General features: G+C 60.2%; 2 protein-coding genes across 2 annotated transcripts in view; one reads left to right on the top strand and one right to left on the bottom strand.

Annotated features, from left to right (window-relative positions):
* Positions 1 to 4,399, top strand: part of PIK3CD (phosphatidylinositol-4,5-bisphosphate 3-kinase catalytic subunit delta) — a 25,922-nt gene extending 21,523 nt beyond the window's left edge. The window contains 10 exon segments of the mRNA XM_015591335.2: positions 1 to 36; positions 207 to 306; positions 458 to 636; positions 714 to 826; positions 1,026 to 1,104; positions 1,630 to 1,797; positions 2,238 to 2,361; positions 2,522 to 2,667; positions 2,928 to 3,060; positions 3,479 to 4,399. The exon segment at positions 1 to 36 is cut by the window's left edge and continues 28 nt beyond it. Coding sequence (XP_015446821.1) covers positions 1 to 36; positions 207 to 306; positions 458 to 636; positions 714 to 826; positions 1,026 to 1,104; positions 1,630 to 1,797; positions 2,238 to 2,361; positions 2,522 to 2,667; positions 2,928 to 3,060; positions 3,479 to 3,616 — 1,216 coding nt within the window. The 3' untranslated portion in view covers positions 3,617 to 4,399.
* An 850-nt stretch (positions 4,400 to 5,249) lies between these two features.
* CLSTN1 (calsyntenin 1) overlaps positions 5,250 to 12,524 on the bottom strand; it is a 32,321-nt gene continuing 25,046 nt past the window's right edge. The window contains exons 12-19 of the mRNA XM_025048529.1: positions 11,698 to 11,855; positions 10,442 to 10,590; positions 9,952 to 10,178; positions 9,327 to 9,497; positions 8,778 to 8,923; positions 7,665 to 7,800; positions 7,157 to 7,341; positions 5,250 to 6,824 (exon numbers count right to left, since the gene is read on the bottom strand). Of these exons, the coding sequence (XP_024904297.1) occupies positions 6,630 to 6,824; positions 7,157 to 7,341; positions 7,665 to 7,800; positions 8,778 to 8,923; positions 9,327 to 9,497; positions 9,952 to 10,178; positions 10,442 to 10,590; positions 11,698 to 11,855 (1,367 nt within the window). The 3' untranslated portion in view covers positions 5,250 to 6,629. The remainder of the gene's footprint in view (positions 6,825 to 7,156; positions 7,342 to 7,664; positions 7,801 to 8,777; positions 8,924 to 9,326; positions 9,498 to 9,951; positions 10,179 to 10,441; positions 10,591 to 11,697; positions 11,856 to 12,524) is intronic.

Genomic DNA, 12,524 nt, shown 5'->3' with positions numbered 1-12,524 from the left:
CCGCAAGATCGGCCACTTCCTCTTCTGGCACCTCCGGTAGCTGGACTGCCCTGGCCCCTGCATCTCCCTGGGAGGCCAAGAGGAGGAGGGTCCTCTTGCCCACCGGCCTCGGCCTTGCGTCTCCGCTGGCCTGGGTGTCCTGTTTGGGCCTGGGGGCGCCGTGTGGCCCTGCCAGGTGAGGCTCAGCCGCTTCCTCCTCCCTCCAGCTCCGAGATGCACGTGCCGTCGGTGGCCCTGCGCTTCGGCCTCATCATGGAAGCCTACTGCAGGGGCAGCACCCACCACATGAAGGTGCTGATGAAACAGGTGAAGCCCAGGGCCCAGGGCCCTCACCCCAGGCTGCGCTCCACCCCTGGGCAGGGTCAGCCAGGCCCCTTTCAAATCACCGGGGCCGGCCCGAGGCTCACGGCCTGCCCCGCCAGGCCTGCTCACGCCGCTCTCCTGTCCTCCTGTCCAGGGGGAAGCGCTCAGCAAACTGAAGGCCCTGAACGACTTCGTCAAAGTGAGCTCCCAGAAGAGCCCCAAGCCCCAGACCAAGGAGCTGCTGCACCTGTGCATGCGCCAGGAGACCTACCTGGAGGCCCTTTCCCACCTGCAGTCCCCGCTCGATCCCAGCACCCTGCTGGCTGAAGTCTGGTGAGCCCCGGCTCGGGCCTCCTCCTGCCCCCCGAGGCCCGCGGAGGGGCCCCTGCTGACTGCCCTGTGCCCGGCAGTGTGGAGCAGTGCACCTTCATGGACTCCAAGATGAAGCCACTGTGGGTCATGTACAGCAACGAGGAGGCGGGCAGCGAGGGCAGCGTGGGCATCATCTTCAAGAATGGGGACGGTGAGCAGGCTGGGCCTCGGGAGGGACCTGCTGAGCCCTTGGCCTCATCTCACCGAGCTGCACTGCCTCGGGGGAATCTGGGGGGTGACTTCGGGAGTGTGAGCAGAGGGGAAGTCCCAGAACTCTGGGGCCTGGGCATGGCTGGGGGTGGAAAACCCACTAGAAACTCATGCTTTTCCTTCCGGGGCTGGGGGCACAGACCTCCGCCAGGACATGCTGACTCTGCAGATGATCCAGCTCATGGACGTTCTGTGGAAGCAGGAGGGCTTGGACCTGAGGTGAGGAGCCGCCTGTCGTGCATCTGTGCCTGTGCCAGGCCCAAGACCCTGTCCCTTTGGAAGGGTCCCCTGCCAAAGCTGACGTTACCACCTCGGGAAAAAATGGCGGTTCTAAGAAGAGCAGGGTCCAGTTCAGTACCCAGGCCAAGAGGGTGGTGATAGGGCCATACGGAGAGGGTGGAGGCCAGCCCTGGGCCAGCATCTGTCTCACCGCTGTTTCCTGCGCCCCAAGCATCCTCGGCTTCCTGCCCCTTGTTCTTCCAAGCCAGTGGCTTTTTCTCTCTGAGCCGGCGTGAACTCAGCCGTGGTGCTGGCCTTTTCTCTGCATCTTAGATGCTGGGACTGCTTCTCCAGGGAGCCTGCCGCGGGGCCCCAGGAGTCGGGGGCTCCTCCCCAGCAGCCGCTGGTTTTGCTCCTCTTCGGCAACTCGAGTAGCATCTCCTGTGGCTAGTTTAGGTGTCGCACTCAGCCCCAGGGACAGCCCCCTGACCACAGCGTTTGCCTGCCCCCCTCCCACCTGGCTAGGATGACCCCCTACGGCTGCCTCTCCACGGGGGACCGCACGGGCCTCATTGAGGTGGTGCTGCACTCGGATACCATCGCCAACATCCAGCTGAACAAGAGCAACATGGCAGCCACGGCCGCCTTCAACAAGGACGCCCTGCTCAACTGGCTCAAGTCTAAGAACCCCGGGTAGGTTTCGGGCCTTGGGGACAGGTGACACGTGCGGTGTGGGAGTCAAAGGCGAGGGCAAGGGTCTGTGACAGTCTCGTGGCTTCTCGGCTCAGCCGGGACCAGCCTGTGTCGTGTCCGTGGTGGGGGCGGGTCTCTGTCCCCCCACGTTTTCAGCCTTCTGTTGCATGCGCTTGGGGACGTAAAGCCACCACCATTTATTATTATTGGTTCAGACATCGTCAGCTTGAGCTGGCCTAGCTGGTGGCTATGCTGCCAGGGTCACTGCTGCCCTCTGGTAGCTTGGCTGGGCCCTGAGCGTGGCATGTCGGGGGCCCAGCTGTCCGCATGCCATGCTGCGTGTGTGGCCTGTCCCCACTGCAGCCTCGGCTTCCCTGCATGGCAGCAGGGAGGGCTCAGGAGCTGCAGTGTCTCAGGTCATGGTTTCATGTCCCCCCCAGGGAGGCCCTGGATCGAGCCATCGAGGAGTTCACCCTCTCCTGCGCTGGCTACTGTGTGGCCACCTATGTGCTGGGCATCGGAGACCGGCACAGCGACAACATCATGATCCGTGAGAACGGGCAGGTGCGGCCGCGTGGGGGCCGCGTGGGGGGCCGGGCGGGCCATGCCTGTGTTCCGGCTCAGCCTTTCTGCTCTCGGCTGGAGGCGGAGGCCTCACCAAGCCCTTCGGCTCCCTCCCCCTCCGTCCTGGCCCCTCTCAGCCTTCGGCCTTCTCCTCCCGCAGCTCTTCCACATCGACTTCGGCCACTTTCTGGGGAATTTCAAGACCAAGTTTGGAATCAACCGTGAGCGAGTCCCATTCATCCTCACCTATGACTTCGTCCATGTGATCCAGCAGGGGAAGACTAATAACAGTGAGAAATTTGAAAGGTGAGGGTGCCTCAGATCCCCCCGAAATGGCCCTCGTGCCCGGGGCCCCCAGACGAGGTGCAGGGAGGGGACCTCGCCTCAGCCGGCCCTTGGAGGGGGCAGTGTCGGGAGAAGGTTCCTGGGTCCTGTGGGAGGAGGCAGGCTGGGGCCGGGGTCAGTTAGGGCAAGCACAGGGCCGTTTCCGGGGCGAGGGCAGGCAAGGCGGCTGGGGGTTTTTGGGTGGGCGTGGCCGGCAGGACCCAGGGCCCGCCTCCGCGCAGGTTCCGGGGCTACTGCGAGAGGGCCTACACCATCCTGCGGCGCCACGGGCTGCTCTTCCTCCACCTCTTCGCCCTGATGCGGGCGGCGGGCCTGCCTGAGCTCAGCTGCTCCAAGGACATCCAGTATCTCAAGGTACAGGCCAGGGCGGGGCCCCGCCAGCCGGGAGACCGCGGAGGCCCAGGCCTCCCAAGGCCTGTCTCCCAGCAGCATGGCCCAGGGGACCCCCCGACTATGGTGGACCTCACAGGGTGCCCCCCGACTCACAAGTCCCTCTCGCTGGACCCAGCAGTAGGGTCTGATGGAAGCGGCCGGAGGTAGCCCCGGTTTTGCTGAGAGTGGCGTCTCATTCGGAGGGTGGGTCGGGGGCCCCTTTTGTTTGGGGATCAGAATAAAGAGCTCTTCCAAGGGAGGTGCTGGGTGGCCGTCTCCTGACTCTTCCCGCCATTCTTTCAGGAGGGAATTGAAGACACGCCGAGGGAGGCGGGAGGGGTTGTCCTGCCCGCCCCGCAGGGGCCAGGCCCTCTCACTGTTTCCGGTGGTTTTGCCCCAGGACTCCCTGGCGTTGGGGAAGACCGAGGAGGAGGCGCTAAAGCACTTCCGAGTGAAGTTTAACGAGGCGCTGCGGGAGAGCTGGAAAACCAAAGTGAACTGGCTGGCCCACAACGTGTCCAAAGATAACAGGCAATAGCCCTCCCGGCAGCACTGACCCCCCCACGCCCGGCGCGGACGATGACGACGATGAGCGAACCTCCGATCTTGGGAACGGGCCCTTGTCCTCGAGGTCTCAAAGCCTGCACTGCACCCGATGGGAAGGAACCTACACAACTGCCTTTTGTTTACACTGGTTATTTATTTATGACTTGAAATGTTTCAGGAACTCAACAGCCATAAATGGAAATGCATCCTTAGCGCCGGGGAGGGGTGCTGCCCCTGGCGTTCCCCCCATCCCCCATCAGAGCCCTGGGCTTTGATGAGAAGACACTGTGAGGTGGACAAATGGAGGCGGCATCCAGCGGAGGATTATAACCCCGCGTCTTCCAGCTGGCGATCTGGACCCAGCAGACACTTCTCCCTGCTGGGGAGCCGGCCTTCGTCCCAGGCTCCCACTGGCCTGCATGGGTCTTAGCGCCTGGCAGGTACCTGGTACCTGCTGTCTGGACAGGCACCCTCGCCTCCGTTCACCCCTCCACCTCTGTGCTCTCCGTTAACCGAATTCTGGGCAGCTCCCAGAGGAAGCCTGGTACCCTCTACATTCAGGGATGCTTGCTTTTCACTTTTAAAGTGACTCTTGGGTACGGGAATTCTCATTTCTCTGCTGTAAAGCGATTTTGTTTGCGGGTAAAAAGTAAACTACTCACTGAACCTCTGTGGCTCGGGAGAACGGCCTCAGCTCCCGTAAAGTATAATATATACTGGTCCTCACGACATATTAAAAAGATTTGAGCTTGATTTAGCTCATTTTGGTCATGGATCAGGGCAAAAGCAGATCAGAGTATTTTGTGCAATTATGGGTAGGCTGCCTCTTAAAGCAGGTTTTACGGGCAGATCTGATCTCTCCCAGAACTCCCACCTTTTAAAGCTGGCTATGAGCAGCAGGTTCCAGAGGTGTGTTAGGGTGGGATACAAACTTCCTCTGACAGTACTGAGCTTGGTGTGGGTCAGGTTTAGCCGTAGGCGGATCTGGGGAGCTCTAGAAATGCAGGTTCCTGGGCCTTCCACCTTCCGAAGCTGGCTCTGGGGATGGGGCCGGAAGCCTGGGCCTCAGAAGCCCACGGGGACCCTGCTGTATTAGCTGCCGACTCGGGACCTGCCAGGCAACACCGCTGATGTTGCAAAGGCCTTGTGAGGCTCCGTCGAGCCAGGAGTAGCTGCCCTGTCCACAGCCGAGGGGCCGACTTCGTCTTGGTTAGAAGCAGCGGTGCAATCGTGTCTCCCCCAGAGCACCACTGACCCCTTGTTCCCGAGCAGGCGCTGAGTTCCTCAGACCCAGCTCACCTGTTAGTCTCCCTGTTATTTATTTAAACGAGGCAGCTCCCTGGCGCGCACTCTGCACGTACGGAGCGAGTTCCGGAGGGCACACGGCCCGTGAGCCTGGTGAGGATAATGTTGTCTATTTTTAAAAAATCATTTCATGTTTCTTCTGTATGGGGAAGGTGGTAACTGATAGAGGCTGAGGGCCAGCACCCTGTGAAACCTTGAAATGAGAGGCAAAAGCAGATTGAAAGAAATAAAAGCCCTTTTATGTTACGTTCTCGGCTCAAAAAAACAAGGAACGCAGGATTAAAAACAAACGAGATGGAAGCAGACACTCACCACCGGAGTTAGAACCAGAACTTTATTGGAGTGGAGATGCTTTCTGACCTAGCGACATACACATCGGAAAGGCTGGGCTCACGGCGGCTACGGACAGCACGCGGACGCCTCGTCTCCGCGACGGCATCTGTCCACTGTCTAAGCAGCTACAGTGACAATACACGGAGGGAGGGCCACACACGACACGGAGACAGCGGGCAGTGTCCTCGAAACTAGCAGTTATGATCACAGAACAGGATTCAAAATTATTTCCCCCCCAGTTTTAGAAATCTAAAATTTTACACGTAAATTAAAAACAAAGTGCTGTAGGGGTTTTAGCTCAGGGCTGTCCTCTCCCTTCCCTTCGCCACCAAGCACGGCAGCGGGCGCCTCACTCCTGGAGAGTGGCCGTCACCCCTGGGGTTCCGGGGCGGACAAGAGAGCACCTTGCAGGAACCTAGTTCTTTGCCTTTGGGCCGCGGGGTGCCCCTTCAGGGAATCTACTCCCAGACCCGAGCGTGGATCATCCTGGCCTGCTGCTGTCCCCAGACCACACCCGCACAGTCCTCTCACCAGCAAGGACACGTACGTCTAAGTGAACCCAGGGCTGAGCACAGGAAGTCCCGGTGCCTGCACGGGGAGCTGTGTGCGAGAGCCCGGGGACCCCAGCTCCCCACCCCACTGCCACACGGGAAACGGGCAGAGCCCCAGAGACAAGGCCCGGCTGTTTCCAGCCTCTGCAGAGGGCTCCTGGTCTGGTCCCCTCCCACCAAGCAGCACACAGATCCCTGCCCCCGACTGCCCTGGCCACCCACCAAACCGACACCCGAGGCTGGGAACTGTCCCAGTGACCCTTCCTCCTTGTCTGGGGCGGGGAGGTGGCGGCAGCCCGCTGGTTCCCCTGCACCCAGGGTCTCGCCCTCACTTGCGTTCCCGTCCTGGGTTACACTAACACAGAGGACGTGAGGACTCCCAATTTATTTACAAAATATTAAAAAGTTCATCATCTACATATTAACCCCCGTTCTGCCACTTTATACATGCACTAGCTTGGAAAAAGTAAAAACTTTAAAAAAAAAAATGAAAAGGGATTACCCGGTGGGAGTGAGTGACTTTAACCCCTTGTCAGTGAGTCCGGTCACTGTGGCTTTCCTGGAGGCAGCGCGAGGGGGCCACGCAGAGCGAGGTGACAGGAGAGAGCAGGTGTCAGCCCCTCCCATAACTTAAGGGAGATTCAGGCGGGGGTGGGGGGTGCCTAGGGTCCTACACGCCAAGCACGGCAGACGGTCGGCGAGGGGGGTCCGCAGACCTACTGGCCAGAATGATTTGTACATCATGGACCCTTGGGACTGCACGACGGTGACAATGGTCCTCAAGTGGGGGAAAGGCGTGGAGGGCGTGGCCACAGCTCAGTAGCTGAGGGTGGAATCGTCCCACTCCAGCTGCTGCTGCCTGCTCACGGCCTGCCGGTCTCCGTGCTCCCCACCCTCCTCCTCGCTGCTCTCAGACTCGGCGCTGGTGACCTCGTCATCCTCGCCGTCCTCACTCTCCTCTTCCTCCTCCTCCTCCTCCTCCTCCTCGCTGCTGTGCTGGTCTTCGTACGTCTGACAAAGAGACAGCCACGTGAGGCTAGGGGTTCCCCGTGTCACGCGGCAGCGAGAGGGCTGGACCATGCCGGAAGCTGTCTCAGGGTCTGTGCACGTGGGAAGTGTGCGTCTGTCCTCTTGTTCGGTGGCATGACCTTGAACAAGGTCCCCCTGGGCCTCGGTTTACCCTCCTGGGAGACAGGGCCACCTGCGCCCCGCAGCGTGGTCACGCGGAGCACGCGCGTGCAGCATGCAAACGCAGAGACGCCGTGGCACTCCTCTGAGGCGAGCCCAGCTTTGCCCCGGCCTGCAGAGGGGTTCTCGGTCACAGGCCACCCATCCGCGCCTACCTCCATGGGGTTCACGGTGATGGTCAAGGCGGAGTCGTCCCAGTCCATCTCGTTCTCCTTGCCGGCGTCTTGGTCCCGCATGGTCCGCTGATGAGCAGCGCGGATCCGGAACACTCCCAGGATGATCATGAAAACCAAGAAGCTGACACACACCACAATCACGACGGTCGCCGTGCTGGGGACAACTGCAACGAGAGAGAGACACGGAACGGGGCTGTGACGACGAACCCGAAGCCAGGGGGCCGCCCGGCCCTGACCTCCTGCACAGACGCTGCAAGCTCCGTCTGACCCCTGCGGGACAGGAGAAGGGTCACAGAGGCTCGGCACAGGCTGGAGATCGGGGCCAAGGGCGAGTCCGTCCTGGCAGCGCTCTAGCTCCGTGTGACAGGGACTCACGGCCCGACTGGCCGGTGGCTGTTCTGGGCAGGGGCTGGGCTCAGGGCAGGGAGGGGAGAGGGGTGTCCGCCCAGAGCCTCCCTGAGGTCAGGGCTCCGCCCCACAGTCCTACCTGCGAAGGGGTGGGGACTGGCCAGGTTGTGACCCGACAGGTCCACGAAGGAGCGATGCTCAGGGTGTACGAACTGTGGCTGTGCGGCCATGTGGCTGGCGTGCTCCACGGGGCTGGCCGTGTGGATCACGTTCACCTGCAGCAGAAACACAACGGCAGCCGGAACGTGTCTGGGACGGACACGCGGTTCAGGACCCGACGTGGTCAGTGCCGCCCCAAGCGCGCCCTGGACTGGGGCTGGCGAGCGGACAAGCGGAGTGAGCACTTAGAAACCACTGCGACAGCCTGACGCCGCCACACGTCCGAGGGTCGTGTCTCTGTTCTAATTCGTTTTTATCGTATTTTATAAAAGGACCCGTCCACGGTACGCTGGAAACACAAAACGCCACCACCGGTCCTCCACCCCGTCGCTGGAGCAGACCGGCACCGGCCGTTCCCTCCCTTCCCCAAAGCCGCAGCCACGCGGAAGACCACAAGTGACCATTTCTTTCCTTTAAAACTGTCACCCTTTGGCTCAGATAAAACACTCGTCAGTTCTGCTGGGAAGTCACGGTGCAGACATCTGATTGCTTTGGGTCCCTGTCCCCAGATCACAGGAATCGAGTGATAACGGAGCTGCGATGCAGGCCCCTGAAGATTTCAGAGGAGGACGGGTGCCCTCCGGCCACTGTGGCCCGAGTCACCACCACTGGGCTCGGCAGACGGCAGCCCGGCCTGGGGCTGCCCCGCATCGGTGGCCCTCACCTGGGGCAAAGGTTCACCCACAGCAGGGCCGCTGTCTACAACTACAAACAGCCTCCGCCTCCCCGGCCACCGCTCTCTCTAACGTGCTGTCCAACCTCAAGAAACTACCTTACCCCTGTCCCTCAATCTGCACCACCTCCCGATCCCAATGTCCCTCAGGCCCTTGGGCTGAGGCAGCCTGTCAAAGGGGACCGCCGCACGGCACCCCGCCTGTCCACGTGTCACCTGCCCCCGACCTGCACAGGTCTGATTCACCGCAGGCCCCTGGGACGAACCTGAATAGCTGCCACCACAAATGTCCTAAAAATCGGTGCTTCCAAACATCAGGGCCGTGCACGGGGACTTTCTCCACGGAAGCTCCGCACTCACCTCCACCTGAAATTCATTGCTGATGTAGCGTCCATTCAGCTCCGAGCAGACGAGCTTGAACTTCCGGTCAAGCAAGGACCTGGAGTGCCAGTTCCGATAGCGCAGGAGGTGCAAGACCTCCTCATAGCTGGCCATGGTGTCCACACCTACGTGAGAAGATGGCCTGGTGGTGGAGGCCGGGAGCAGGGGCAGGGCCGGGAGCAGGGGCAGGGCCGGGACCAGGGCCAAGGCAGGCTGCAGAGAGGCTTCCGCGTCGCCTGAGCGAGCCCGCCACACGTTCTGGCTCTCCAACCGCAGGGACAAGTGCAAAGTGTGCGGGGGCGCGGGGGGATCTTCCCTCTCGGGCTGTGTTGCCACGTGCCTGACTTCTACCTCTCGTAAGGGCAGGACACAGGGCAGGGCCTGCACGTCCTCGTCCTGCCTGGGAGGACGCATGTAGCTGGCACTGACCCCGGTTAGCAGCCCAACTCCCATCTCCTCCAAGACACTGAGTTCCAGATGCGGGGTAAGGCTCGGCGCCCCCAGACTGACGGGCCCCACTCCTCTCACCTGTGAATGTCATGCCCAGGCCAGAGCTGCTCGCCTCGATGCCACTGTGCTGCAGACGAGCCACGTCCACCTCCAGGCTCTCCCACTCTGGGTTCAGCTCCTCCCCCTCCACTGTGACCTCGCAGGTGTCCAGGTCGTGCACGACCTCCTCAGACACCAGGGACTCTTGAACTGCGAAAACAGCCCACCCAGAAATAGCAGAGGCCGCGGAGCCCAGAGAGGCTCGTCACACTGACAGCCTGCCGGCTCATCCTCAAAGTCACAGAGTCTATTTAAGGACAGGTGACGGAGGTACGGGAGAGTCAGTTTCAAGAAAGGGGGTACTTGATGCACCTAGGAGCACTGACCACTGGGAAGGCCTGAGATGCGGCCTGAGCAGCCAGCAGAGGTGCAGCTCCAGGAGTGAGACACTGAGTGTCTCCTGCAACAGTGTCGTCCTCGACCTCCTCGGGGACAGCGAAGGCCCCTCCAGGTGGGTTCCCCAAGGGAGAATGCACTCTGGCCCCGGCCGGATTGCAGAGGCACACCCAGAGCAGCAGCAGGCACCCACACCTCCCGAACCCCAGAGACAAAGGGCCCAGGCAGGCAGCAGGGTTCCTGCCACCCTGGGCACAGGGGCTGTCACCTGTGGGGTCCTCGTCCCCTTCGCCATCGGGCTCCACTTCCCGCGTGATGGTGCTGATGATCCGAAGCTCGGGAAAGAGGAAAACCCCCTCCGAGCTTTCAAACTCGGAAGCCGCTCGAGCAAAGTGGTGGACGCCGCTCAGACTGATCTTGGGCTCCTCGGGCTGCAAAACCATCACGCAGCCGTCTACCGGGGGGACTGAAATGCAGGCGGCCTCGTTAAAACACCTGCCAGCGGGGAAGGGAAGGCCAGGTCAGGGCTCCGAGAGGCAGGTGGAGGTGGCACACACAGATGCCACAAATACGGACGACAGCGGCCACTCTCGGGATGTGCCCCCAAACCACTGAAAGACAACGCTCAGACTTTCCGGTACGAGTGACGGCCACCGTTCCTTACGGAAGGGAGGCGGGGTCGTCTAAACACCTGAGCACACACGTTTCCTTCTCGAGGATCAGCGAGCAGACGGTTACTATGAAAAGTCAGCAGGTACCTGACGGTGCTGCTGAGTTTGAGCCTCCGGATCCCAGGTGTGGGGAACTGCCGGGAGTTCAGGTAGGCGACGTGCTGCACGGCCTTCTCCAACTCCCTGACATCCTCTCCCTCCAAAGTCAGCATCGACTGGCTGGGGTTGGCTTCAATCTGAAATCATGCCAGAGAGAGAGAGGAGAGGCATGAGGCTCTGACTACAAGAGCTGAAATCAGGAGCACTCTGGCCAAGAGGACTAGCTGGGGTAGATTTGCGCTGGTGGCCTGGAGGAGGACAGCTCACGTAATCGCGGGGCCCAGACCCTCCTCTGTGATGGTAAGCGTCTAAGGGGCAAACCCACCTGTGGTATAAGAAGTATGCATTTGGCCTCGGTCCCTGGTTTCTGGCACAGAGCCTCTAAAACCCTAGGGATTGCCTAAATGACAATCTGAGCGTCTTTTACAATTCACAACGAGCCCCTCCCAACCACTCCAGGGTTTATTCTGGCTGAGGTGACTCTTGGTGGGGTCCTAGATAGTTTCAGGATGGGGGCTTTTGCCAGAAGAACCAATCGTGAGATGGGAGGCCTGGAAATTTCACCTCATCCCCAGAGCTAAGGGACAGGAGAGGGGCTGGAGGTTGAGTCAATGCCAATGGCCAAGGACTTAATCATTCGTGCCTGTGTAATGGGCCCTCCATAAAAATCCTGACAACAGGGCCTGGGGGTGTGCAGCCAGTGACCCATGTCAGGGTGGCACCCTGCAGGGCGTGGAGGCTCCGGGCCCCGCCCCAGGTCCTTGGCTTGTGTGGCTCTTATGCTGGGTTGAGTTGCATCCTTTATAGTAAACCAGTAACAGTAGGTTAAGTGTTTTCTGGCATTTTCTGAACAGTTCTAGTAAACTGTTGAACCTCAAAGGGAGGAGGGTGTGGAGAATGTGGTAACACCCGACTCTGGAGCCCAGTCAGACAGAGTGCAGGTAACCCAAGAGCCCGAGTCTCACAACCAGCACCCGAAGTTGGGACAGTCCCGTGAGACTGAGCCCTTCGCCTGTGGGATCTGAAGCTGAAGCCAGGTGGTGTCAGAAGGGAATCGCAGGACACCTGGAGAGCCGGTGTCCGGGGAGTCGACTGGTGTGAGGAAAAAACCCCACACATATCACGTCAGAAAAGTGTATGAGTAAAAATAGCTCAGGATCAACCACAGGTCCATCCTCATGCCAACAGCCTCTACCTCTGGTCTAGAAGTCTGTGAATGTCGTGCAGGTGAATGCCAGTCTCACCTTCACACCTCCGCCACTGTCTCCGGGGACTTGCAGGTCTAGTCCCTCTTTGCAGGTATACAGACAGTCGATCACCTTCTTGTCTGCCAGTTTCCCAGAACGGATTGTCAGGCCAGCCAGGTCACCTCGGAAAAACTGAGTCATGCGCAGGTCGCCACCTGTGGAACATGGGGGGAAAGGCAGGCAGTTATGCGTGCAGCCCAGAGCCTCCTGCTTCCCTTCTTAAAGTGGTGTTACCGGTGGTGGCAGCTCGATGGGTGGACATGCGTGTTAGTTCAGACCAAGTCCCGTTAGCCTTGCAATCTACATGGAAGCGCTATGAAGAAATTAAATCGTTTATGGTCATGCACATGGACTGCAGGGGAGAGGAGTTGGGGGCCCCTCACCCGAAGCCCGGAAACCAAGAAGTCCACGAGTCCACACCCATCTGGCCACTTGCTGGTAAGGGTGGCCTAAGCCCACACCTGTCACCATGGTGTGCAAGTGACCTTTCCCACCAGCACCAGCCTCTTCGACCATTGTCTATCAACCAGTTGGTTCATGCTCTGGGCTGCTTTTATGGCTGAGCATACTCGGGGACACATCCAAACGTGGGGGTGAACCTGCACACACATAACTAGACAGATAAAGGGCCTGAAACCCACCTACACCTACGAGCCTCACAGCAAGGCCTTTCAGGTGGCTATTTTATTGAGTCCCATCATGCCTGTCTCCTGCTACTGAGGACAGCTGGGAAGTGAAGAGGGTATCAGGAAACACCCAGAAAACGGCCCTTGACAGACTGCAGCAAAGAGGCAAACACAGGTGCGACCGCACTTGGCGCTCGG

Source organism: Pteropus alecto, unplaced genomic scaffold (genome assembly GCF_000325575.1).
Source record: "Pteropus alecto unplaced genomic scaffold, ASM32557v1 scaffold125, whole genome shotgun sequence".
Taxonomy (NCBI): domain Eukaryota; kingdom Metazoa; phylum Chordata; class Mammalia; order Chiroptera; family Pteropodidae; genus Pteropus; species Pteropus alecto.
This window is presented reverse-complemented; position numbering and strand designations above follow the sequence as displayed.